General features: G+C 45.6%; 1 protein-coding gene across 3 annotated transcripts in view; it reads right to left on the bottom strand.

The window, feature by feature from the left end:
* Positions 1 to 227: 227 nt before the first annotated feature.
* Positions 228 to 27,114, bottom strand: part of MED16 (mediator complex subunit 16) — a 41,701-nt gene continuing 14,814 nt past the window's right edge. For all 3 annotated transcript variants that reach the window (XM_001374835.4, XM_007489392.3, XM_056822265.1), the window contains 9 exons: positions 21,979 to 22,134; positions 17,095 to 17,306; positions 13,745 to 13,951; positions 9,999 to 10,209; positions 8,090 to 8,223; positions 7,560 to 7,752; positions 4,936 to 5,152; positions 4,062 to 4,145; positions 228 to 3,412 (listed from right to left, as the gene is read on the bottom strand). In XM_001374835.4, coding sequence (XP_001374872.2) covers positions 3,286 to 3,412; positions 4,062 to 4,145; positions 4,936 to 5,152; positions 7,560 to 7,752; positions 8,090 to 8,223; positions 9,999 to 10,209; positions 13,745 to 13,951; positions 17,095 to 17,306; positions 21,979 to 22,134 — 1,541 coding nt within the window. In that variant the 3' untranslated portion in view covers positions 228 to 3,285. The remainder of the gene's footprint in view (positions 3,413 to 4,061; positions 4,146 to 4,935; positions 5,153 to 7,559; positions 7,753 to 8,089; positions 8,224 to 9,998; positions 10,210 to 13,744; positions 13,952 to 17,094; positions 17,307 to 21,978; positions 22,135 to 27,114) is intronic.

Here is a 27,114-nt window from a genome sequence, read left to right as displayed (position 1 = left end):
GCCCGTACCACTCTTCTGCCTTGGAACCAATAAACAGTATTGATTCCAAGATGGAAGGTAAGAGTTAAAAAAAAGAATATACTCCAAAACATGATTGCCCGACCGGAGTTCAACTTTTCTGTTAGCTTATGTTCAAGTTCTGTTGAAATGAGCTTACTTTACCCTTTACAAACTCCAGAAGAACTTCTCATCTTAAACTAATTAAAAAGAGTTATTAACACTGAGGATTAAAAATGCAAAATTTATTCTGCACAACAACTCCCAGTCACATTTCATTTTCATTAGAGTTCATTGATGGATGATGATTTTCTAGCAGTGGTCACCATCCTTCTATTTCTCTGAATGACCAAATCATTTTTAGTCCAAGCTATAGATAAGTAACAGGATAATAACAACAAAAAGTTCCAACAATTTCTCTCAGATCTGTCCAAAAAAGACACAAGTTACTATACAAGAACACAACTTTTGATGTATTTTTTGTAGTATATAAAATGATTTAATAAAAACTATTGAAGAATTAAAAACAAACTTAAAAACTGTCTTCCCCAGCAGGTGGTGGAAAGAGAAATGGAGACCTTGGAGAGCTCTCATAGCTGATGCGAGGCTTTGGGGTTCCCTAGACATGAGCCCCTGCCCCTGCCCCCTGCCCCTCCTGCCTCCCCAGGTTCTCTGAAGAGAGAATAAGGAGAGGAGCTAATCTGGAGCGTGTCTGTCCAAGGGTTGGGGAGAGGTGGTGAGGGTCAAGCCACATCTTTCCAATGACTGCCCTCAGGAGAGAAACACTTAATCTGAAGCCACAGAAGAACATACAGAACTTGCCGTCTTCTCTTTCACAGTCAAGTAGGATACATTTCCAGCAGGACTTCAGGGACAGCAGCTGCTCTCATTGACTCAAGTGGAATTTAATCTCGTGGCGAGGAAAGGGAGGGATCAAGCCTTGGGTCAAGGACTCTCCCCTGCTGATATTAAAATCTAAGTGGAAAAGGATAAGTATGTGGGTCTGGGAACTCAGCACTCCTTAGGCTCCACTCCAGGAAGGACAAAAGAAAGAATGAAACTTGAAAGCTAGGGTGCTTAACAAGGGGCCATGAACTTAAAAACAACAACAACTCTGCGTGAACAGAGTGGGAGGAGAAAGAGAAAGACAGCAACAGACAGAGAGAGGCAGAGACGAAGGGAGGGAGAGAGACAGAGACAGACAGAGAATTGGGTTTGCTTGGTTTTGTTTTGATTACTGTATTCGGTGTTGCCAGGCTGACCCCCAACAAGGCCTATAAAACACAGATCTATGGGACAATGTGAGGCTGGCCTCTGTTAAACCTTTGCTTCCTCAGCCCAAGCTTGGTACACAGAAGGAGATTAATAACTGTCTCTTGAACTGATTAGACAATATGACGTCTGGGAGAAGGCCATCGTTGTGATTTCACTAATATGAGGAATTCAAAGTGAGGGAGCTCTCTCTATCAGTGCTGATGGGCACCAGCTCTGCCCCTCACAGAGTTGCATGGGGCACTAAGGAAAGAGGTCAGGGACTTGCCCAGGGTCATCTAGCCAGCACGTGTCAGTCAGGATCCAAATCCAGGCCTCTCTGACTCCGAGGTTGGCTCAATATCCATGATCCTGTGCCACCTCTCAAGACATCTGCTGCACAGAACGAGGAGAACATTATATACAGAGACTGATATACTGTGGTACAATCGAACGTAATGGACTTCTCTATTAGTGGCAACACAATGACCCAAGACAATTCTGAGGAACTTATGAGAAAGAGCACTATCCACATCCAGAGGAAGAACTGTGGGAACAGAAACACAGAAGAAAAACAACTGCTTGATCACATGGGTCAATGGGGATATGACTGGGGATGTAGACTCTAAATGATCACCCCAGTGCAATTATCAATAACATGGAAATAGGTCTTGATCAATGACACATGTAAAACCCAGTGGAACTGCATGTCAGCTACAGGAGGGGGGTGGAGGAAGGAGAGGGAAAGAACATGAATCTTGTAACCATGGAAAAATATTTTAAATTAACTAATTAAATTTTCCAAAAAAAAAAAAGACATCTGCTGCAGAAGAGACTGGCTGGCTGGTTGGGACCTGAAGCAAGTACTTGAAAAGGGTAAAAAAACTTTAAAAAAAAAAATCCTTTCAGATAGAGGCCCTATAGTTATAGACTTGGAACCTTGGGGAAAGTAAAATCCAGAAAGAAGATCTTTCGGGGGCAGCTGGGTAGCTCAGTGGATTGAGATCCAGGCCTAGAGATGGGAGGTCCTAGGTTCAAATCTGGCCTCAGACACTTCCCAGCTGTGTGACCCTGGGCAAGTCACTTAACCCTCATTGCCTAGCCCTTACCACTCTTCTGCCTTGGAGCCAATGCATAGTATTGACTCCAAGATGGAAGGTAAGGGTTTAAAAAAAAAAAGATCTTTCAAAACAAAGTAGGTTTCGCTTATCCCAGATCTGAATCTTGGGGTTGCCGATGGCTCAAGAGGATCAGGATTTGCTGCTGGGGAGCTTCAGGAGTCACAGTTTGGAAAAGAGCACACACAGGGTTGACCTTGGGTTCTTCCCATCTCCAATGCATATTTCTCCCTGAATCTCAATTTCCTCATTTGTACAGTGAGAGGTAGATGAGATGGCTTCCCAGGTTCCTTCTAGTTCCAGATCTGAGTGGAGCTGTCCTGGAAGAGGTTAACAGAGTAGGGAGGGCCCTTTAGACCCAGAAGATCAGAGCTGGGCCAGAGCTTAGAATACAGAATGCTGGACTTACCAATTCCCATGATCCTCTGACCATCAACCTTCTAGTTGAAGGCCCTCATTTAATAGATGAGAAAAGTCAGAACCAGAAAAGGGGAGCCACTTAACCAAAGTCACCCAATAAGATGGTGGCAGAGTCAGCCCAGAGGCTTAGTTCTGCCCTTGTCCTCTACATCCTGAGCACTGTCAGGGTTTTGGAGGTGCTTCCATTTCACTATCACATCAGTTTCCCCAAAGCAAGATTTTTCTTTTCTTTTGGGGGAGAGGGGGAAAGGAGAGATGTTCCTATTCCTGACTAAAACATGACACACAGTGGCCTAGGACATCAAGGAGAAAGAAGTCCCAAAAGAGACCTTTTTTTTGTACAGAGCACATTACAAACATATTTACAAGATGCCAGGCTGGGAGGTGCTCGCTGCAGACTCCATGAAGGGCCACCACTTGGAGTCAAGTCCCTTCTGGGATGCAGGGAAGGGCAGAGTAGAGGTGGGCCAGCCCAGGGCCTCTGCAGGGCCCCCCTTGGTCAGGAGTAGCTGGCAGGCATCCGGCGCCACAGGCCCCCACACAAACAGTTCTTGGTCCAACGCTGTTCCCACTGCTTCACTGCCGTCGCCTTGTGGGGGGACCTGAGCACAGTGACGCAGCCACACCTGGGAGGATGAAAGGAGCATCAGAATGAGAACAGGGGGTCTGGCCCTGTGGAGAGCGGCACCCAGAGGGCTCAGGGCATCCGGCAGAGCTGAGCCAAGTTTAACCATGGCTCTCCCCAGGGGTAAGACACAAGCTTTCTGCTTCCTCATTCGTGAACCAGGAGCAATAATATCTGAGGTCAGGCACCTACCTTCCAGCAGCACTGTGGGCAAAGCGCTTTGTAATCTCCAAAGTGCTACAGAAATCTGAACTATTATCACATCTTTTCACACTGTCAGGGGAGTTTAGGGGGAGAAGAGAAGGGAATGATGGGATAGATGACAGGGAAGGCGACTCCTCCAAAAGAGCTGAGTCCGAGACCAATGGGGCAAGATCCAGGCAGGCAGCCTGGGCCCCTCATGAAGAAACTTCTCTCTAGATCTATCTGAAAATGGACAGGAAGGCCTCCAGGAGGAAGTGATAACGCTAATGACCACAGGGGACATTTACAACGGGGGCCACACAGTGTCTCATTGGATCCTGGGTGGTAAAGACTGATGCCTACGTTCATACAACCAGATCAAGCAGAATTCAAAGCCGGGCCTCTCTGATCCCAGATGCCCGGGGGAGCAGGATTCCAGCCCCTGCTCTGGGTTTGAGGGGACTCACCTGGTGCAGGATTTGCATTCCTCAGTGGGGTACGCCCCCAAGTGCAGTCTCCTGAGGTGGTCAATCTTCGGCTGTCCAGGGGCCCTGCACACAGAGAGACAAGGAGAACCCGGGAAATGGCCCGCTCAGAGCACAGGAAAGGTCAGAAGGTGGGTTCCCCAGAATGGTGCCGACAATGACCGCAATAATAAAAACAGGCTCAGGTGAGACTATTTGTAAAGCACTTAGCACAGTGCCTGGCATACCGGAAGTGCTTAATGCTTGTCTCTCCTACCCGCCTCCACTCCCCAACCCTCCTTCTACCTCTTTCTAGAGGACTAAGAAAACACTTTCCTGGAATGCCAGCATCGCCCCCATCTTCATACAGATGAGGAGGCAGAAGCAAAGAAGGCCCAGACCTGCTATCTAGATGTTGGACTGTAGAGGTTCTTGGTCTTTCAGTGAGGGCAAGCAGAGACACTGCCCCCTTTCCCAGGTTTGTGTGTGTGCATTTAAGCCCAAAATGAAATACACGGGACTTCAAAGGACGCCGGTCACACTGAAATAGTTCTCCAAACATTCCTTGTTTCTAAATTCCCGAGCCCCGGGTTCCTGCCTCCAGTGTCCCCAGCTGTCTCGGAGCCTCTGCTCTGCACATGCTGGCTCAGTCTGAGGAAACCCTGGAAACATGCCAGGCTGAATGGGTGGGGGGCAGCTGCAGGGAGACTGGAGAGAGGGGACTCCTGGCCGGTTAGGACCGGACTCTCAGAATCCTCCTGGCCTGGCCATATACAGACAGCTCTGCAGGATAGCTTGCTCCCCCTTACACCAGCCAGAACCTACTTGCTTTCCTTCCGGGGTCCCAGCTATGGCCCCCACTTGTGCACACCCCTACCTGGCAAGGACATCGAAGGGTGGGGTGCCAGCGTAGCCCAGCAGCCCTGGTGCCTTCCCAAACTGAAGCCGCACCAGCTGCTTGCTCTGGAGTTTGCTGATGATGCCGTCGCTAATGGGCAGCCAGTCCAGGTTGGGAATGAGCAGCTGACTCGGAAGGAGACAACACTCATCAATCAGGGTCTCATCGGGCTCCGAGGGATGGTTCTCATCCCGACCTAGAGAAGGGAGAGACTGGTGACCAACGGGAAACAAGAACTTCCTCACCAGGCCCTGGAGGAGACGGGGCTCTTGGGCTGTGAGCAGAAGCAGGAAGAGGAAAGCAGGGCTTTGTGATGAGGGCAGAGCTGCCCTCCCACACCACCTGCAAGCCTGTCCCTCCACATCCAAAGAGAGCAGAAGTGCCTCTGTCAGCTACACAATGCCCACCTGAGCCCTCAGACGCATGAGACTGAGCCGGGGCCAGTGCTGGGGCCAGAGGGAGGGTAAGAGAACACAGGAGTGTTCTCCTGAGCCCACTCCCAGGCAGACAAATCAAATGTTCTGATGCTTCTGATCCCTCTTCTAAACACTTCCCAGGCCTTTCCTCACCAGGTTACCCTCCCTCCCCTCAGAAGCTGGACCCTGGCCTGAATCCCTGGGCTTTGCACCCAGTCAGGCCTCCATGATGCTTCCTGGCATTGCCAAACCATGTTGTTACATGCATGTATAGCTCCTGCCTCCCCTCACTCTCCAGATGCCAGGATGCATTGTTTTTCCCAAACAGAATCTAAGTTCATCAAAGGCAAAAATTAATTTGTTTGCTTGCATTTGTACCCCCAATGGTAATGCTGGGCCCAGCACAGAGGATGCTTTCATTCATTTGTTCACATGATCCAGAGTCTAGCTCTGACACTGACTCACTGTGGATGGCCCTTCTGGGGCCTACAAAATTAGAGATGGACCTAATGGTTACCCCAAGGTCCTTCAGGCTTTGACATCTGATCTCCAGGGTCACTTTTTGATCTTAGAAGACTCCCCTGAGGAAGGTGCCTCTACTGCATGCAAGCTGGGTGACCCTGGACCCCTCACTGCCCCGCTGACATTTGGTCAGAGGCTCTCCAAGACCCCTGCCGGTGTGACAGGCCAGCTCTGACACTCGAGATTCTACAGGCATATGAGATATCAGGCTTGAAAGGGACCTCCAAGATCACCCCTGCCCTAACCTGAAGAGGAATCCCAGCCATAACAGTCCTTGAAGCAGCTCATTCCACTTTGGGAAAATTCTAATTGTTGGGATGCTGGGCCTGACTTGCAAAGCAGGATGAGTCTAGTGCCTCCTCTACATGCCAGCCCTTCAGTTAGCTAAGGATGACCTGCCTTCCTGCCTAAGCTTCCCACCCAAGTCTTTTCTTCTTCAGACTAAGCTGCCTGGTCCTTCTGCCAATCCATGTACAGCCTGATTGCCAGGCCCTCTGCAACACCCTGGCTAATCAAGGCCCTTCTAAACTGTGGTGCCCAGAATGGAAGGTAACAAGCCTCCAGGGGTGGGCTGATGCAGAGGGCCCCCCTTCCTGGCCCTGGCCCCTCCTTGGCCCAATATGACACTGCTGACTTACAGTGAGCATGCAGCCCAACAGAACTGCTGGTCCTCTCCCCCAGGACCTGATGCCTAGTCACACTTCCCCATTCTGTGTCTGTGCAATTCGTTTTTTAGCTGAAGTGATAGATTTAACATTCAGTTACATTACATTTCATATATTCTAACCTGCTGAGATCTCAAAGGATCCCAACTGTCCTGTGTCAGTCTTCTAGCTTTGCATCAGGCAGTTAGGGAATAGAAGGCTGCATTTGGATCTTGGAAGACCTGAGTTTGAATCCTGCCTGAGTTAGCTACTATAGTTGTGGGACCCTGGGCAAATCATTTAAACTCTGTCTGTCTTGGTTTCTTCAACTGTAAAATGGGGATCATAACGCACCTACCTCACTGGGTTGTTGTGATGAAATGATATTTGTAAAGGTTTTTTATAAGCTTTACATTGCTATTTAAATGCTAGTGATTTGTTGTTGTTATTATTATTATGTTCTAACCCCTTGTGTTCTGAGGTCCCATCCAGCTTTAACATTCTATAATTGTTACTGTTGGTCAGTTGTGTCCAATTCTCCATGACCCCATTTGGGGTTTTCTGGGGAGTGGTTGGCTATTTCCTTCTCCGGCTCATTTTACAGATGAGGAAACCAAGGCAAACAAGATTAAGGTGTCCAAGGTCACACAGCTAATGCTTGTGTGAGGCCGAATTTAAACTGAGGAAGATGAGTCTTCCTGATTCCAGGCCTAGTGCCCTACCCACTGCACCATCTAGCTGCCCTATGCTGCACTTATTCTTAAAAACCTCTGTTAGCCCCATGTCAGATATAGTTGACAAATATCACAATCTGCCACGTTTCATTTCAGAGATGAGGAAATGTAACCAACAATGCTCAAATGACTTTCTTGGAGTGGCAGACTAGGGTGGGACAGAGACTAGACTGGAATTCATTCCCTCTGAGCTTCCTGGACCATGAAGTCACTCACCCATACCACTTCCCATTTCCTTACAGAAAAAGCTCTCCCTGCGTAGCAGAGAGTTTCAATGTGTTACTTACAGCAGAGCCAGAGTTTTGTCAGGAGCCGGAAGAGGAGAGACATGCTATCCTGGGTGTCAGAGGTCGCAGTATAAATGGGCAGGCAGCTTGGTTTCAATAGGCCCCAGATCCTAATAACGACCATCAATTCTCGGAGCATGCCCAGGGAAGCACCATCACGTAGAAAGCTGTGGCCAGGGCGGACAGGAGACCCCTGATAAAATTTTAAAATCACATTAGCTATGAATCTTCCCAAATCCCTGCTTTCATCATGTTGTTCCCCTCTTGGGAGTGGATGAATAGTGGTGGTTGAGGACTCTGCTGAGGGGAGCTGAGGCAGCACTTGCTGATCTGGGAGGCCAAGAGGCCTACTGTTCCCAGGGCCTATATCCTGAGACTTCCCAAGACCTGCCAAAGCTGCTGACTATCACTCATTCCTGGGGATTCATGTCCCAACAAATGATCCTGGCAGAGAGCATCAAAGTGGAAGGAAGGTGAGAGCAGACGGTGGGCTAGGATGACTGAGGTCAGGGAGGCCAGAGCCTGCTCACCTGATTGGGCAGGCTGGCCAAGAGGTAGAGCACAAAGTCTCCCACCCACTGGATGAGCTGCTGCAGGGACTGCAGAGTCGTCATCTCCAACACAAACTCTTCTGTCTTCAGGTTGATCATCACCTTATCGATATCTATCAGTCAAACAAGATGCACAGCTTCAGATCATAAAAGTTGTGGGATGTCAGAAGCGGAATGGCCTTTAGAACATAAGAGGTCTGATGTGGAAGGGCCCTGAGATCACAGAACAGAGTATCTGAATCCCAAGACCTTCAGAAGTCCTTGTCTGTCTCTCCCATGGCATGGCTCCCTCAGTGGAGCCGGCTCTCTCACTCCCCCCCCAGGCACAGAACGAGCCTCCACTCATCCTAACTGCCATGGCTCAGCTTTCACCTGCAGGAGCCCCTGTATTAGAGGACAGAGGGTTAAGGTCATGTTCCCAAACAGGCCACTGCAATGCTTTAATCTACCACAAAGACATCCCAGATTGGTTTGGAAAGTGTGAGCTTCCTTATGTCTTTGCAATCACTTGGCCTGGAGAAAGGAGGCACTGGGACAGGTTCTAGGCTTGATAAAGGGCCACCCTGTCAGTCAAATGCAATGTGAGATAAAAGCACTCTGGGTGATAGCAAACTGGTAAGGAGGATAAAAACTGGCTATGGATCCATGCTGAAGGGGCTGGGAAAACAGGCAACCTAGCATACTGCGGGAGGGGCAACAAGCTGAACTACCATTCTAGAAAACAAATTTGGAATCAGGTGAGACAAGTGAACACTCTGTGGAGCCCCTTTGACCCAGCAATTCCACGGCAAGACTCTACCTCAAGAATAACCCCATCTATAACAAACTATTTACAGCAGCCCCTTCTATGAGAGCAGAGAAGTGGAAACAAAGGGGACATCCCTTATCCGGGGGATGGCTGACCACGTGGGCTGCATGTAAAATGAGAAATGAGGAATATAAGAAAGCTGGAGAAATGTAGGAAGTCTGTTATGAACTGACCCAAGGAAAATCAGGAGAATAATCCACATGCTGACCAAAACAATGCAAATGAAAAGAATATTAAAATGAAGCCAAATTGTGAATCAGTGTAAAGACCAGAAGTGATCTATAAGAAAAGATGAGACTCCCCTTCCTCTTCTTGGCAGAGAGGTGTGGGACAATGGGTGTGGGATGCTGCATACATGTTTGGAATGTGGTTATGTTAAGAGAGTTTTTATTATTTCTTTCTTTTTTATATTTAAGAGAAAAAGAAATAATAAGTTTTTTTCAGTAGGAGACCCCCTGCTGTGCCGCTTGTTGGTGACAGCTGCAAAGGGTTTTCTGTCTCTGGCTCTCCTGGGGAGAAGGTGTGCTGCTAGCATTCTCTGACTGGAAACAGACTAAGGCCTTAATAGCCCTATTAATTATTAATAATTTGGGTAGATGAGGTAGATAGATAGTGGTTACATTACCAGATAGAGAATAGGAGAGTAGGCGAGGGCTTAGGCCTAGCAGAAGATACTGCCTTTTGAGGCAGATAGATTTAGGGTTTTCTAGAAAAATTTAGTTAGGATTGGGATCTGGGGTATAGCTACAAGCTGCTGTAGGATTACTTTCACTTTCCTCTTTCTTATCCATATTTCCTAATAATAAACTAAGTGTTTTACATTTAATAAACTGCGCACTGGCTTTTGTTCAAACTCCCGCCCGCCCAAATTTAACCCTTCAGTTATTATACTGAATATTTTCACGTAACTATTTTTCTTTGTCAACAAGAATTCACTGTGGAATAATCTTTGAGAAATCACAATATGTTTGTGTTTATAAATACATAATGGCTTATACCTGCTCTAATAATCACAGTTCTCTTGGGAAGGAAGCAGAGAAGGAGGTGAGAAATGAGAAAGAGCACCAGACAAAGCCCTACCCACGTCAGTGATCTTGCTGCAAATTTCAGTCAGCCGGTCACCAGGGCTCTTGTCTGGAGTGTTCAGGAAATGAGGACGGAGCAGCGACTTCAGTGTGGAGCTGATGGCAATCAGGAAGAGCTTGGCATGGTAATCACAGACCCGGGCCACAGTGCAGGAGGACAGTTTACAGAGGGAGGCTTTCATGGCCACAATACGAGTGGAGAGAACCTGGTCAACAAATGCACACCAAGAACGTTGGTGCAGAAGGCCTAGAAGGGGAGCTGTGTGCTAAGTGGCAGGGCCAGAACCAGAGCCCAAGTCTTCTGATTCTTGCTTAGTCAAGGGCTATTTCCACTACATTAAAAATGCCTGCCAAGGGGCAGCTAGCTAGCTCAGTAGATTGAGAGCCATGCCCAGAGATGGAAGGTCCCGAGTTCAAATCTGACCTCAGAGACTTCCTAGCTATGTGACCATGGGTAAGTCACTTAACCCCCATTGCTTAGCCCTCACCACTCTTCTGTTTTAGAACCAATATATAACATTAAGTGTAAGGTAGAAGGTAAGGGTTTTTATTTAAAAACAAAAACAAAAAATGCCTGCGGTTGAAGCAGTTTAATCAGATCTGATGATTAAAGAAAGCTGATGGAAATAAATGATTAAAGGTCTCCAAGCTCACACCAGTGCCTAAGGCTCTTCCATATATGCAGGGGCAGACCTAAGGGATAACACTGAGCTCACCAGTGGAAAAGGCCCCAGTGGCCGGCCACAGATACTACTCAGGGAATCAAATATAAACTCCCAATGGAAGCATTCAAGTCCCTCCAAGATTTGGCTCTGACCTAATCTGATGTTAATCCCCTCCAGAGGTTCTCTGCTTCAACTAAACTGGACTACTCTTCTTCCTCATCTCATGCCTTGATCCTTCCAGACCCAATGACTGCAATAGATTCTTCTCTTCTCCTCTCCCCTCTCCTTCTCTCTCCCTTTCCCCTTCTTCCTCTTCCCTTCTCACTCTCCTTCTACCCCCGCCCAAAACTTTCCATCTCAGAATTAGTCCTGTACAATGGTTCCAGAAGAGTGCTAAGGGCTAGGCCAGCATTGGTAAAGGTTTTCAAGTTTGTGTGCCTAGACTGCAATTTCAAGCCCCCCAAATTACCCCAAAGAGGAGAGGGAGGAAGTGCTTGCTTTAGGTGGCTGGACAATGAAGTGGGGCATGCAAAAAATGTCCTCAGGCACTGGGAAGGGGGGAGAAATGAAGCAACTCTTCGGGTGCCAGCTTTGCATGCATGCTAATACTTCGCCAGCAGTGGGCTAGGCAATGGGGGTTAAGTGACTTGCCCAGAGTCAATCAGCTAGGAAGTGTCTAAGGCTACATTTGAACCCAGGACTTCCCATCTCTAGGCCTGGCTCAGAGTCCACTGAGGCACTAAGTTGACCCCTTCCCTTTATTTCTGGAGGAGGAAATCCTTTCCTTCCTTCAGAACCTAAATTATATGCCACCTTTTCCCTGAGGCTTTCCCTGACATTCCCTCTCCCCTTCAAATAGATCCCATTATTTACTGCAAGCACCTGCTTATCAGTTTCTCTGCACACCATCCTTTCCCCTCAGAGAAGAGGGTCTGCGCCCTATCTTTAACTTTAGGACCAAAGTCCCTCAAATAGTATCACAAAAGGAAATCAATTCTATTGAATTAAAGACTCAAGCTCTTCATGTTTCCTGACATGAAGTGACTGAGGACATGGCTAACTACCTTCCATTGGCTCCTCAACTATCCAGATAGAAGACAGGAGGGATACCCGTTAGCCTGGGGTTGGATGGAGGAAATAAATGGTGGAACAAGGCCAGACTATCACAGTCAGCAGGGGAACAACAAAGGAACAACAAAGAGTTCATCCAAGTCAATCCCAACAAGAAGTCTTGGGCTCTAGACCCCACTCTGCCTCTGACTCACTGATTCCCCTTGGGTAAGTCCATTCCCCTCTCTGGTCCTGAGTTTCTTCTGTTGTTCTTCTGTCAATTAAATTCCTTTCTGAAGGAGTTCAGAGAAACCCAAGACTAGAAAGGATTTCAGACATCATTTAATCTAGTTCCCAACCACATCTCAGGTGGTTCATAATAAACTTCCACTTAAGAGATTGGGCTTCAATGACTAAGTACTTTTCTAGCTTTAAAATCCTATGAAAACATTTACAACAATTCTCCCCCAGAAGATGTCAGAGAAAACAAAGCTCTGGGTTCTTTGCTTCTTGATTGACCCACACCAATGAGGTCCAGGCTGAGCCACACTGTCACAACACAACTTGCAGAAAAACTGGCTCCACAGATTAGGCGGTGAACCTCCTCCAACACTCATGTCCTGGGCAGGGCACTAAAAAGGTCTTGCATCCTCTCTGGGACCAGAAGTAATACCCTGACCTGCCCATGAACCTTCACAGAACATACAATATAGGAGCTGGAAAGAAACATGGACATCCCCTAGACCCTGGAGAGATTTCAAGGGAGCCATGAAATTGAATGGGGGAAAAAAAGGACATGCTTAATTCAAAAGAACTGGTTTCCTTTTGTAATACTCTGTATTTTATTTTGTGTTTTAAAAACTCTGGCTTCACTGATGGAATACTATGTGCTCAAAGGAATAATGAACTGGAGGGATTCCATGTGAACTGGAACAACCTCCAGGAATTGATGCAGAGTGAAAGGAGCAGAACCAGGAGAACATTGTACACAGAGACAGATACACTGGTACAATCGAATGTAATGGTCTTCTCCATTAGTGGCGGTGTAATGATCAAGGACAATTCGGAGGGGTTTATGAGAAAGAATGCTATCCATAGCCAGAGGAAGAACTGCAGGAGTAGAAACACAGAAGAAAAACAACTGCTGGATCACATGGGTCGACAGGGATATGATTGGGGATGCAGACTCTAAATGATCACCCCAGTGCAAATATCAATAATAAGGAAATAGGTTCTGATCAATGATACATATAAAACCCAGTGGAAATGTGCATCAGCTACAGGAAGGGGTGGGGGGAGGGAAGGGATGGAAAGAATATGATTCTTGTAACCAAGGAATAATGTTCTAAATTGACTAAATAAAATCTTCAAAAAAAAAAATCAGGAATAGGACAAGTAATGCCACAGATCTGAGTTCATTTAACATTTGACCATGACTTCTAAAAAATTTAAATACAAACTTAATTAAATTTAAAAAAAATTCTGGCTTCAGGACACAAAAGAGAAGCCCTGGGAGGGGATAGCTTGGTTGCCCAGTGGATAAAGAGCCAGGCCTGAAGCAGGACCTGGGTTCAAATCTGGCCTCAGACATTTCCTAGCTCTGTGACCCTGGGAAAATCCCTTAGCCCTTACTGCTCTTCTGTCCTGGAATTATTAATAAGACAGAAAATAAGAATTTAAAAAAAAAAGGCAGTAGCCCTGGGAGGAGAACAGGGAAGCCCAGAGAAACCAAACCCTTGGATCCCAGGTCACTGGGTTACTTAATAGAGGAGTCAGATGATCTGACCCAGTAACTTACCCTGAAACAGTCCATATTACTGATGCCACTCTGGGCACCAAGAGCCAGTGAAGCAGAGCATGTCTACACCTTCATTTCCCACACTCCCTCTCAATGAATAAGCCTGGGGCTCTGGCCTCTCAGGTTGGCCAGTTTCCTCCAAACCTCATGCCAGGAGGGTGAACTGGGGACAGTGAAGTGCTCTAGGGAGCCTGACTCTGGACCCTCCTGGCCCCACGGCCCACTCACCTGCTGCAGCGCCGCATTCTGGCGCATGTACTCTTCATGGAGCTTCTCCACCAGGTTCTGTACCATGCTGGGCTGCACATGCAGCAGGATGTCCCACCAATCATAGCCCGTCACCATGCAGTACTCCAGCAGGAAGAGCAGGTGGCGCAGGGACATGTTCATGTCCAGAGCGTGGCCCATGGAGGGTGAGATGCGGAGCATGCTCAGCTGGTGGAGGAGGACAAAAGCCGCCATCAGAGCCTTGGATGGTCAGCCTGACCTTGCATGCCAGGGAAGAGACAGAAGGTGTGCCCTGAATCGTGGCCCTTACCTTCTATAGCACTGGTTTAACCTGTCTGAACCCAAGTTTCTTCACCCACAAAATAGGTACAACATGACTTACACTGACCCACCTCACATGTCAAGTGCTATGGAAAACATATCCTGCATATGTCTGGCCTGGGTTTGGCTGTCTGCACATGGTCGTCCCCACTGGCTTTTTGCCCCTCGAGGGCAGGGACTGCCTTTGCCTTCCTCTGTTTCTCCAAGCACAGTGCCTGGCAAATGGGAGGCACTTTATAAATATCTGTTGGCTTGGCTAAATACAGCACAAAGATTATCCCAATTCTAGGAGGTAGGATCAGAGATAGTGGGGTCCTTGTCCAAGGCCATACAGCAACTTAGTAGCACAGACTAAAGGATGACCCTGAGACCCAAGGCCCTCCTGTAAAGCTTAAGAGTTCAGTCAGACTCTTTCTACCCAAGGAAGACACAAAAGGCATTCCCACTTACCCCTCGGTTTCACAAAACATTCTACATTGAACCATCTTAGTTCCCCCACCCTGAGCTGGTCAAAGCTTCCCTCACTCTGTGTCCTGACTGACTCCCAAGTTATAAGGTGGTTATCCCTGGGCCTGGCAACCAGAGGCACTCAGAGATGCTGGTTGTTATTGTGGTGGTGTGATATGGACAGGGGAATTAATGGACATCCTCCTCTGCCTTCACCTCACTGTGGGGAGCACAATGAAGAGATTTCTCTACCATTCCACCAAAAAACACACTCAGATGAACCCAGCCAACCAAGGACTTGGAGGTCTGTGCTAAGAAACTACAGGTATCTTCAGTGAATAAGCTAGCCCTGTTCTTCCACTGCCAAGCTGCCTTGAGCTGACCAGTGTAGAGAGGACCTGTTTTATTTTATTTTAAATTCACTTATAACCCTTACTGTCTGTTTTAGTATCAATTCTAAAACAGAAGAGTGCTGAGGGCTAGGTAATGGGGATTAAGTGCCTTGCCCAGGCTCACACAGCTAGGAAGCATCTGAGACCAGATTTGAACTTAAGATCTTCCATCTCTAGGCCTGGCTCTCCATCCACTGAACCACCCAGTTGCCACAAGATTCTCTATTTTAGATCATACTTTTCCCAGGCACAATATACCCAGCTGGCCTAGAGATAAAGAAAGTAACAGGAGGCACTGGCTGGAGCCCGGAGCAGAAGAGGGGAAGCAGCCTGGATGCTCTTCAGTCACAGCTCGATCCCCCTGGGGCTGCCCATGACAGTCTGGGCACCATAATGGATGGGAAGAGCAGAAGCTTGCACTCTTCCCAGTGTGGAATGGAAAGAATGATCAAAGCCTGTCAGGGGAGTGAAGCTGGTAAGGGAAAAGTTACAGAGAAAGTCAGCAGGGCATGCTGGAGGCCATCTATCATAGGAGAGATGCTGGGGGACCAGAGAGCAAATGGCTGATGAGCCACTCAACAAACCAATGGTTATAGAACCACGAGCCTCTAGATGGGATTGGCCAATGGCAAGGCAATTTGGAAAGAGATAAAAATGGCACACAGATGGGATGAGATTTATACATGGGGTCAAGTTCAGTGAACGTAGGATCACAGATTTAGGGATATAAGGGTCAGGGACAGCTAGATGGCTCAGTGAATACAAAGTCAGGCCTGGAGATGGGAGGCCCTGGGTTCAAATCTGACCTCATATACCTGCCAGTTGTATCACCCTGGACAGGTCACTTAACCCTGTTTGCTTAGTTTCTGCCCTTCTATCTTGGATTAGTTACTAAGACAGACCATAAGGGCTTAAAAAGAAATTTAAAAGATCATTTGGTCTGGCCTAGGGTGGGGCTCCATGGCTTTCCCAGCCTTTCAACTTCCTTCTTGTATATTATCTTCCTGGTTCTGTGATCCAGCCCTTGTAACTTCACGCTCTGCCTCTCTACCAATTCTGGCTTGGTTTTACTCCCCTCCCAACCTGACTCAGTCTCCTAGGCCCCAAAGGAGGATTTTCGCCCCATTCCAAGTAGAATCTACCTAATCTCTGGCCTTGTACCACCTGACCCCACAGGGACTGACATTACAGACCATTTACTTGATTTCTGACTTTTATCCGACTTCAGTTTTGTTTAGGGCTTTATTGTTTTGTTGTTTTATTATTTGTTATTTAGTCATCCAATTTCTCTGGGGGGATACCTAAATAAGTGCAAGTCCCAGAAACCCTGCTCCTGAGTCATTGTCCCGGAAGTCTATGATTTTGATTTCCAAGCAGGGAAGGAATGAGTGTTGTGTAAGTGAAAGGGCACTGGGTTAGAACTTGTCAGAAGCCCTGGGTTCTGATTCTACTTGTTTGCTTTGAGTCTCAATTTCTTTAACTGTAAAATTGGGAGGTTAGGTTCTAAGGTCTCTTTCAGAATAATATATTAATCACTACATCCTGCCCTTATGGGCAGCTAGATGGTACAATGGATCTGACCTTATATTGATTAGCTGTGCGACCCTGGGCTAGTCACTCTAACTCTGCCTGCCCCCATTTCCTCAATTGCACAATGGGGATAATAATAGCACCTACCTTCTAGGTTTGTTGTAGGATCAAATAAAATTGTATTTGTAAAGCATTTAGCCCAATGCCTAGCACATAGTAGGGGTTTAATAAACTAGTGTTTCCCTTCCCCTTCCTTTCCTCTGATACAGCCTTCATCCTATAATTATGCAGCGAGGGGGAGTCTTCTAAAGACCATCCTATACGGTCTATAGAGTCATCCTACGAGATTCTGTGGGACAAAATAACTAATATGGAAACACATTTTATATGATTACACATGTAAAATTTGTAGCAGATTGTTTAGCATCTCAGGGATGGGGAAGGACCAGAAGAAGGGAGAAAATTTAGAACTCAAAACTTAAAAAAAGAATGTTAAAAAATAATTGTTTCTACATGTAATAGGGGAAAAAATAAAATATCATTTAAAATAAGAACACCAACCAACAAACAAGTTTCTATGGAAATACAGGATTTGAGGCAGCTGATTCTCTACTAAGGCAGGGTTTGCCAGGCAGAGCAGAACTGGGACAGGACAATTACCTTTCCATGGTTATCAATGCCTACAAGTGCCAGTGAGGTCCAGGAGAGCTGCATGGCTTTAAAGTGGATGGAGGGGCCGGCAGCCCGCTGCCTTTTGATGGCCTGTTCGTCAACTGGGCGTTGAGAAGAAGAGCCATAAAACATAGCCATCGTCTGCAGAGAGAGTCGGTGGACGATGTGGACGCTGCCATCATGAAAAGCCAATGCTAGACCTGAAAGCAGAAGAACAAATGGACTACCAGAACCAAAGGATCCTCTGAAACCTCTCAGAGGAGAAAGGAGGCTCTTGAATCTGATCTTAATTCCTCATTTAACAGATGAGGAAACTAAGGTCCAAGAGAAGCAGCCACTTGCCAAAGGTCACTGGCACAGCAGGTTGGAGGCAGGGCTGGGATTAGAACCCAGACCCTGTTCTCAGTGTTCATTTCCTCACGGCACCACATAGCCACCAGGAGGTGGTATGGAAGACTTCATCTTCCTCCCCAAGGGAAAATGATCTTAGTGAAGCTCCTAAAACTGTTTTTCTTCTTGTACTTTTATTGATGTGCTGCCCTGATGACCACATATGTACATGGGGAATCACAGGAGCATAGAATGCCAGGGCTAGAAGGAACCTCAGAGACTACCTCACCAAAACCCATCATTTTAGAGGTATTTTGCAGGCCACCTAACATCTCCCCATTTGCCCTGTAATTCCTAGATTTACTCTATTGCTGAACAAGCCAGACACGAGATGATCCAACACAGATCTATGGGTGGATATTGGGGGGAGAGGGGGTTGACTGAGAAAATTCACTTTACTGATACTCACTATTCCCTGAAAACACCCAATGTTCATTCCTGCTTTCTTGGTACTGTTTCCCATTCCTGGAAAGTGCCCTCCCCAAATGACAGCTGCCCTTCAAGGGTCAGCCCAAGTCCCACTTCCTCGAGGAAGTCTTTGTAAACCCCAGGGACATCCCCCCTCATGGAGCACCAGGCTTAGCATTGTTTGCACACTCCCCAGTGAGTCACTGTCTGGCCTTATATAGTTAAATTTTTTTAATCCTTATTTTCTGTCTTAGTAACAACCCTAATTCAGAAGGGCAGGGGCTAGGCAAACAGGGTTAAGTGATTTGCCCAGTCATATAACTAGGATGTGCCTGAGACAAGATTTGAACCCAGGACCTTTCTGACTCCAGGCCTAGCACTGTACCACCTAGCTGCCCCTCCTTATATAGTTATTGAACAATTATATAAACAAATGTCTTGTTTTCATGCTGGCACACTGTTGTATCCTCCAGTGCCCAGTATATAGTCCTTGAATTCATTTCACAAGTACATAGGGGCCTACCTACTATGGGCAAGGTAGGGAAAAAGACAGGCAGACAGACAGAAGGGGCTCCTGTACCCCAAGACCTGTGGGACCTTGGGCATCATGATTTCTCTGGTCTCCGTTTTCGTATCAGTAAAATGAGAGGGTCAGACCGGATGGCCTCAGAGCACTGTGCTAGCTCCAAACCTATGATCCTATGACCTACTCAGCTGGTAGGACAGGGGAAGAAACACTAAGTTTACTCAGATAAATAAAGACATGGTAATTTAAGGAAGGAGAATACCAACTAGACCAGGGGCTCTTAATCTGAGGCCCCTGAACTTGTTCTTTTAATGTCTTGATAACTTCTTATTTCAAAAGAATGTGCTGTCTTTGGGAATCCTCTGTATTTTATTTTGTGCACTTTCAGAAGCCTTGTGAGAGAAGGCATCCATAGGCTTTGCCAGCCTGACTGCCAAAAAGGTCCAGGACAGAAACGAGGTGGACAAGGCCTGGCCCAGAGGGATCAGGAAACACTTCCTAAGAGGTGGCACCTGATCTGAGCCTTGAATGAAGCTAAGGATTCTACAAGGCAAGAGTAAGGAAGGAGTTCATTCTAGAAACTGGGGAATGAAAGCCAGAAGAAGCAAGGGTGAGAGATGGAAACAACAAACAGGCAAGGTTGAATGGAATGTGGACTCTGTGAGGGGAAGTCAGGAGAGGGAGGCTGGAGCCCAACTATGACAGGGTTTTCATGCCAAGCTGAGCTATTTCTATTTCTGTATTTATCTCAGAGGCAATAGTGAGCCAGGAATGATTCTTGATCCTCTTAAGGATCCTTAGAAGAGGACATGGCCACACTTGTATTCCAGAAAGCCAAGGGACTGCTGAGGCACTGAAACTTGTGATTTTAAATGTCATATTCTTTTCTTTGGCATCAAAGGAGAGTATCCATGCTGGCACAACCACTCACAGCCCTGTCAAAGTTCTGAAGAAGCCATCTCTTCCCTCTCCAATCCAGCTTCTACACAGCTGCCAAAATGATCTTAGAGACTGCCTGGTTACAACCTCCTCCCCTCCTCATTTTACCAAGTCGGAAACTGAGACCAGAGAGGTTGAATGTGACTTGCCCAGGGCTACACTGGTAGTAAATGACAGAGACAGAATTAGAATCCATGACCTTAATTCTCTCCTGGCCTCCTTTTTGGGAGAAAAGTATGGCCACATCAACGTCTGAGGAAGTTAGACTCAACCTCAAAGGGAGGGTCCTTCAAACTCTAAAACCCCATGATCCTGGTTTAGAACCCCTTCATATCTTAGGACCATAATGGCGAATCTGTGGCTGAAAGAATCTGTCACCTTGTGCCACCAGCAGTTACCCTCTCTGTTCTTGGCAGAATAATTCTCAAAAAGACTCACTGTCCACCCTCTGCCTAGGAGAGGCAGAGGAAACACTCAGGAGTCTGGGGTCACTGCAAACCTGCACACTGCACAGTGAGAGAACAGAGCAGACCCTCTAGAGACCTGGATCTGTGTGACGCCAGAAGGCAGAACAAGGGCCTAGCTGTGCATGGTTGGAAGTAGGGAATTACAAGGAGGACTGGGAGTACCTATGGGAAGGACTGGCATCAGCCAGGAACAGGAACAGAACCAGCCAGCCTGGTTGGCAAGAGAGCTAGACTCAGCTGCCAAGTGCCTTACAGGGTGGTATCCAGCTAGGAAATGGGAGGGTGAGATAAAGAGCATGGAGGCTGAAGGCTCAGTCATTAGGCTTGCCACCAGGTCTGCCAAAGAACCATGGGACTAGCTGGTTGGCATAGAAACTCGGAACCCAACAGGCCCCCAGGGTTTGGGAAGGGCAAAGATACACTGCCTGGGATCCTAGAAAGATGTGGCCCTCTAGATCCAAGAAGCTGATCCTTGGGAAGGGAGCCCCTGGAGCAGGGAGGTATATGGGCTTTTCTTGATCTTTGGGTATCATGGCAGTGTGACTATATTCAACATCTTCTCCAGTGTCACCTAGAAGAGTCAATTAGTTGTCTGGGTAGAAATCAGTCTCTTCTGGGACTGATATAAAACAAAGGTCTGAAACTACCCTATTAACACTGGCACGTCAGAGAGCCCCAGGCCTGTGAGGATGACCTTGTAGCTCTAGAGTCATATCCCCTTGATAGTCACACTTCCTTTATTCTTTTTGTATTCACATAAGCTTCACTGCCAAACATTTCCTTCCTCCTTGAATGGGGACTCATCCCTCTAAACAAAGGATTTTTTAAAAGACAGCTCAGTCACGCCAACTAACACGTCAATTAGGTTGGAGAGTGTGGTAGGTCCCAGCCTCTTCCTGGCTTGTCAGTGACAAAAAGGATCAACAATAAGTGATGAGGGCCACCTAGGGAGCCCAGGGGATAGAACACTAGGCCTGGAGTCAAGAGGACCTGGGTTCAATCTAGCCTCAGACACTTCCTAGCTATGTGACCCTGGGTAAATCACTTACCTCAACTGCCTAGCCGTTTCCACTCTCCCACCTTAGAATTGAATACTTAGCATTGATTCTAAGACAGAAGGTAAGGGTTTAAAAAAAACAAAAAAAACCCAAAAAATCAAGAAGTCTCTTCTCATCCCAGACCACCTATTTCTAGCTCTGGGGGAAGAACTGATTGCTGAGGGATACTATATATGCCACCTATGCTTGGCCCAGAGAACCACAGGACACAACCACTACGAAGGAGAGATCTGACCACACACACACATTCCCACCCCCTCCCACCCCCCATGCTTCCGAGTTCCAGGCAGAGGGATTTTTCTCTTGTGGCTACATACATCTAACACAGTCAGCTCTTTATCAGATTTAGGGAGTGGTTTCTGGATGTGGCAGATAAATAGGACTGATTCTAAGACGGGCAATAAGGGGCAAAAAAAGAAAAAAAACAAGAAAAGAAAATATTATTTAAAGGTCACCTATTATTGATAGGAAATTCTGTTTCATTCTGGTCCCAAAACCTTTTCCTGGCAACTCAAGCTCTCTTTTTTGGATCTTAGATCCCTCTGGCAGTCAGGTTAAACTTACAGTCCCCTTCTCATAAGAACAGTTTGAAGTAATAGAAGGAAATGCTCAATTTCAATTTAGTTAGTGAAAATAAAGATATTATTTCCCCCATTTAAATTCACAGATCTTTGAAATCCATCCAAGGTCAGTATGGGGATTAGCAGACCTCAGGTTAAAAATACCTGTATGTATTTAGGGTTAGTACAAGGGGGCAGCTAAGAAACTCAACAAATAGAAAGCCAGGCCTAGAGACAGGATTCAAATCTGGCCTCAGACACTTACTAGCTGTGTAACACTATACAAGTCACTTAACCCTCACTGCTTAATCCTGAACTCTCACCTTAGAATCAATATCTATGTTTTGATTCTAAGACAAAAGATAAGTATTAAAAAAAAAGAATATACAAGAATCACTAAAAGAATCACTAAGAATATAGGAGGCTTCCTCTTAAATATGAGCACGCGCGCGCGCGCGCGTGTGTGTGTGTGTGTGTGTGTACGTAAAATAATTTAAGGCCTAGCAGTTGAGATGATGCCATACCTAATCCAGGGCAGAACTTGGTGTCATTCGCCACTTTCAAGTCAGTATTGGTGAGTGAGATGGGCAGCTTGGGCAAGGCCACTGCAGACACACGGTCCAGATCATTGGTCGCTGACAGAATCCGCCACTTGAGGATCATCGGCTGTTTCTCTCCAACTGAAATCGTAGTATCAGACAGAAGAAAACAAAGAGCACTTGAGGGGGAGAGGTCATGAATCCTGTGTGTTATTTATTGTAACTAAAGCTAAAAGACCTTTAGCTGGGCTCTATCTCCATCAGTGCCTCTGAAATGGGAACAGATAAGAACCGATGAATTATCCTGCAGCTACTTGTCAGTAATGAAGCAAAGCCTGTCCTCATTCACATTTAATTACAGTCTCACAGAAATGGAAGCAGAGGGTTTATGGGCTCCTCAAGAGAGCGGCAGAGAGGCAGCTCACGGGCTCTTGGAGCCTTTGGGATGGAGAGGCTCTCAGGCATTCAGAAAGCACAGAACTTCCATTACCACAATGCTGAAAATAGCCTCTTGAATTTGATTCTGACATCATCTAGGCCTTCAAAAGTGCACCAAAGCAGTGCTTAGGTTTAGGGTGGGAGGAATGAACAGGGGAAAGAGAAGAAAAAGCATATTGGACTGTTTCATTTTACTCCTAGTAATTGAATAAGGGTCTGGAGCATACAATCACCCAGAAAAAGAGGGGTTTGGGCTCTAAGGCCACATTCAACATCAACTACTAAGGACCCAGTAGATACATACAGTCATTCACTCTCTACCCTTTTTCCGCTGAGCTGGAGGGAGGTTTTGCTCTGACAGATTTTCCTTTGGTAGTCAAAATCTCATGGAGAGATTAGTGACTCCTTGGTTGAGAATCTGCTTTGGAGTGGACCATTTTCCCTGAGATACAGAGACCGTCTGCCAGTGATCCATCTGCCAGAAATCCACTTGGTCAAGGTAATCCAAACATTGTCACCTGGGACTTTGGGTTACCTAGTGTAGTCAACCCCAGGCTTTGGGTAAGGGCTTAAATTCACCTGTGAGTCCTTTCCTTTTCCTCCTTTTGTTAATCCCTAGTAGGTAGATTAGTTTAGAGTCAGATAGCTTTTGGGGATCTTGGATAAAAGCAGGAAAATATAAGGGCTTGAGAAGACCAGAAGAAGGAGCCCAGAGGAGAGGCATAGATTGGGGGAAGGAGATATAGCTGGATAGATTTAGGACTGTATTTATCATTTCCCTACCCTTAATAAACTTGGTTTTTCTATTTTTAAGAATTATGCTTTACTGGCCCATGGGAGATTCCTAGGAGAGTTGTATCATCTCACATCCATCTAGGAAGGTTCCTTATTTCACAATGCCTGCATGAACTGAACTGTAGGATGAGTTGGCTCCTTTCAGTAACTTATTTCTTCCCTTTATTAGAACAAAAAGCCTTAATTGCTAAAAAAATGAAGCCTTCACTGGCCCAGGGAGTTCTATTCTCACTTATCCCTTCACGAGCTTTCCTAACAAGGCTATATCTTTCTCTGTCTCCCATAGTTAATGATATACATCCTTCATTTTTTTTTTAATTTAAAAACGCCTACCTTTTGTCTAAGAATCAATATATTATGTATTGGTTCCAAGGCAGAAGAGTGATAAGGGCCTAATCCTGCCTCCCCCAGGCTCCCACCCTAGCACCTGTTCCTTCCTCCTCTTCTCCCTCTGTGGGCAGCCTCCCAGATTGGGTGAGCCCTGCTAGGATATCTCCATCCTTTGTTCTTGCTCTAGCCTGGCTGTGTGCACACAGGCCTCATTCCTTCTCATGGTGAACATACATCTCAGTCCTAGCTTCCCCCTCTCCCACTCTGAAGATGGGAGGGAGGGATTGAACTCTAGGTACTAAGGCTACACTGAGACCCTCTTCCTGCCCCCAAGCTTGTCCCCATCTCAGAGGTTTGGACAGAAAGGCATTTTCCCTTCTTAGTCCTCCTGTGCCCCCAGGTCCCGTTACTCAGTTCTGCTATCCAAAGTACCTTGTCTGTATGTAATTAGAATTTTGTACCCCAGGACTATGTTTCCCAGAATCCTTTCGTCCTCACATTATGTCCTTACATTTTGGAGATAAGTTTCTGTTAACCCCGCCCTCTCACTCTCTTCTCCCACTTTCTCAGTCCAAGAAATAGCTTTTTACTCATGTTCTTTACTTTTTCTCTACTTTAAGTGATTATTAATAAATCTTATAAAATAAAATACTTAAGAGTTAGTGGATATTAATTTTAATCTTACATTTCTGGCAATCAGCGAAGATAGAAAAAGAATCCTTAATTTCCTTTTAAGAAAGCCTTTGAATAAAGAACAGGGAGTAGATAAATTTTGCAAAGCCTTGTTCCTGCTGCTTCTGGTGCCTTGTGCTTGCTCCTGCCATTTTTGTTGTTGTTGTTTTTCCATCAACCGTTGGCCAGCTTTCTTTTGAGTGACTTATTGGGGCTCCTTGCTGAAAGGATAAGCTGAGGCCTCCAGAGCACTGCTGATCCCCCATGGAGGGAGAAATCTAAATCCCCTTTTTCCCTTGCTTGGTGCAGCTTCTGAAGCTAAGTTTTTTTTGTTGTTGTTTTTGTTTTTTCTCCAAGAGTAGTCCCTTCCATGCTACCCCCCACCCCAACCCTGTCTAGCTCCCAAGCCAATTCTAAACTAACCCAGAGGAGCTTCCATGCTCCTGGCTGTGGGGGTGGAGACTGAAAAGTCACATGGCCCCTGGTGTTTTTACCCTATGGGGAGGGGAAGGAAGGTTACTCTTCCAAACAGGAAACAGATTTACAATCAGTTTAATAAGTAGAATTGCAAGCATGGCCCACTCTATGAAACAGCAGTGCATTACAGCTTTAGGATGTCTTTTCTTACTACTGTTAATGAGTATACTGTTTGGATACATTGAAGTTGATAGCTTGAGTAATCTCAAGATTCAGAGGGGAGATTCATCTCCCTATGCCCCTTTGCCATTTTGGCCTGCTCAATCTCGGCAACACATCCAAAATGGGGTTCATCTACACTATGCCCAGTGCAGGTATGGGAAGCCCCAGAACTGTGACCAAAAAAATCTACATGGATGATGATACTTGGGAGGGGAAGGAACCTTAATGAGTATGGAGGTGAATTTTAAGTCTTTTCAGACCCCATTACCTTATTGATGTTAAAACTATTTGAGTTTGTTCCCCTCCAAAATAGTGAAAAAGTCTGTAATGCAGCTATTGGAATTGGAGAAAGGGACTCTTGGATTGATTGCTCATATCCTGTCACATATATTGGATTTGCTGACTGTTGATTTAAGATTTAATTTTGTTCTTTAAGTTCACATATTAATCTAATATCTTCTATTACACTAAGTCATTTTCAGTTAGTGTTTTGGACATTAGCTATATCTGCTGTTACATTGTCTTTATTTGTACCTCCCCCTATGACTGTACTGGAGAAAATACCATTGTAAAAGTCCATAAACAACTTAAGCAAACCCTTTTCCATGGCAAAACCATAGGTCCTTATGGATTCTGGGTTTGTCACCAGATTCATCGAGATCACACATTGCCTTAACAACCTTTTTGCTTCTTTTTGCTTTTGTTAATTGTCACATAGATGATGATGGATGGACTCCATCAAACCGGTTATAGCCTATATATATAACCTTTGGAGAATTTAATGATCTAAGAATTTAAATTGATTTTAAAGGGTCTTCAGAAATGATTTTCAGATATCTAGTAGTACCACTACCTCTGACTGATCATTTGCCTGCCTTTGAGTTGTTTGTACCAAGAGGTAAAGGTCCATTTAGTAGTTGAAGTGAAGTGCAATAGCACTATTGTATTTCCCCATCTCCGCATTTATTAAAAATGTAATGGATGAGTCATCTGAAGTGATTTTCATTATGGTAATCCTCACCTCCACATTGCAATGGATGAGACATATATAAAGACATGCCTTTTATGCTATTACAGTCTTATACCAGAGGAGGGAGGTTGCCCAAGCAGCTTGGTTACCCTGTAATAGGTTATGATCTCATCCGGGAGGTGGGAAGGATTTTCTAATGGAGCTTTGTAACTCCTGGATTTTTTTTTTTAATATTTGTACTCTTCAACTTACTCTACTCTTCCACCAGAATGGTCTAGATTCTTGGTGACATTTTAGACCCAAACATCAGCAGTACAGAGGTTTGTTTGTTTTTTTCCTGGGTTCCTCTGTCAAATTTTAGAATGATGGCAGTAATAGACTTTGTTAAAAATATCTCAGCCAAGGTTGAAAGATTGGCTAGATTTGTAGAACTTGTGACAAGTACCCATGAGCTTCATAGTTTGGTTTTTTTTTTTAATGTCACACAGGAAGTGGCTATAGACTCATATGAATCATAATGATAGTGGGTTTGTTTGCTATTGTCATTAAATGGGCTATTATGATTTTGGGGATTTGGGTATTTCTTTGAATGTGCATTATCTGCTGTACTACTATTTTAAAAAACTGTTACTTGGTGAAAATTATGTATACACATACCACCTCACACCTAGCATATTGGATAAAATGCTATCAAAGGAAAGTAATAAATGTTGGAGGGGCTGTGGCAAAATTGGGACATTAATGCACTTCTAGTAGAATTGTGAATTGATCCAACCATTCTGGATGGCAATTTGGAACTATGCCCAAAGGGCTTTAAAAGACTGTCTGCCTTTTGATCCAACCATATCACTTCTGGGTTTATACTCTAAAGAGATAATAAGGAAAAAGACTTGTACAAAAATATTTATAGCTGGGCTCTTTGTGGTAGCAAAAAATTGGGAAATGAAGGGAGACCCTTTGATTGGGGAATGGCTAAACAAATTGTTTATCTGTTGGTGATGGAATACTATTGTGCTAAAAGGAATAATGAACTGGAGGAATTCCATGTGAACTGGAATGACCTCCAGGAATTAAAGAGTAAAAGGAGCTGAACCAGGAGAAGATTATACAAAGAGACTGATAGACTGTGACACAATCAAATGGACTTCTCTACTATACAATACAATACAATAGCAGCAATACAATAATTCAGGACAATTCTGAGGGACTTATGAGAAAGAACATTATTCACATCCAGAGAAAGAACTGTGGAAATAGAAACACAGAAGAAAAACAAC

This window comes from Monodelphis domestica, chromosome 3 (genome assembly GCF_027887165.1).
Source record: "Monodelphis domestica isolate mMonDom1 chromosome 3, mMonDom1.pri, whole genome shotgun sequence".
Lineage (NCBI taxonomy): Eukaryota > Metazoa > Chordata > Mammalia > Didelphimorphia > Didelphidae > Monodelphis > Monodelphis domestica.
The sequence above is the reverse complement of the archived record's forward strand: the minus strand, read 5'-3'. Positions and strand labels throughout refer to the sequence as shown.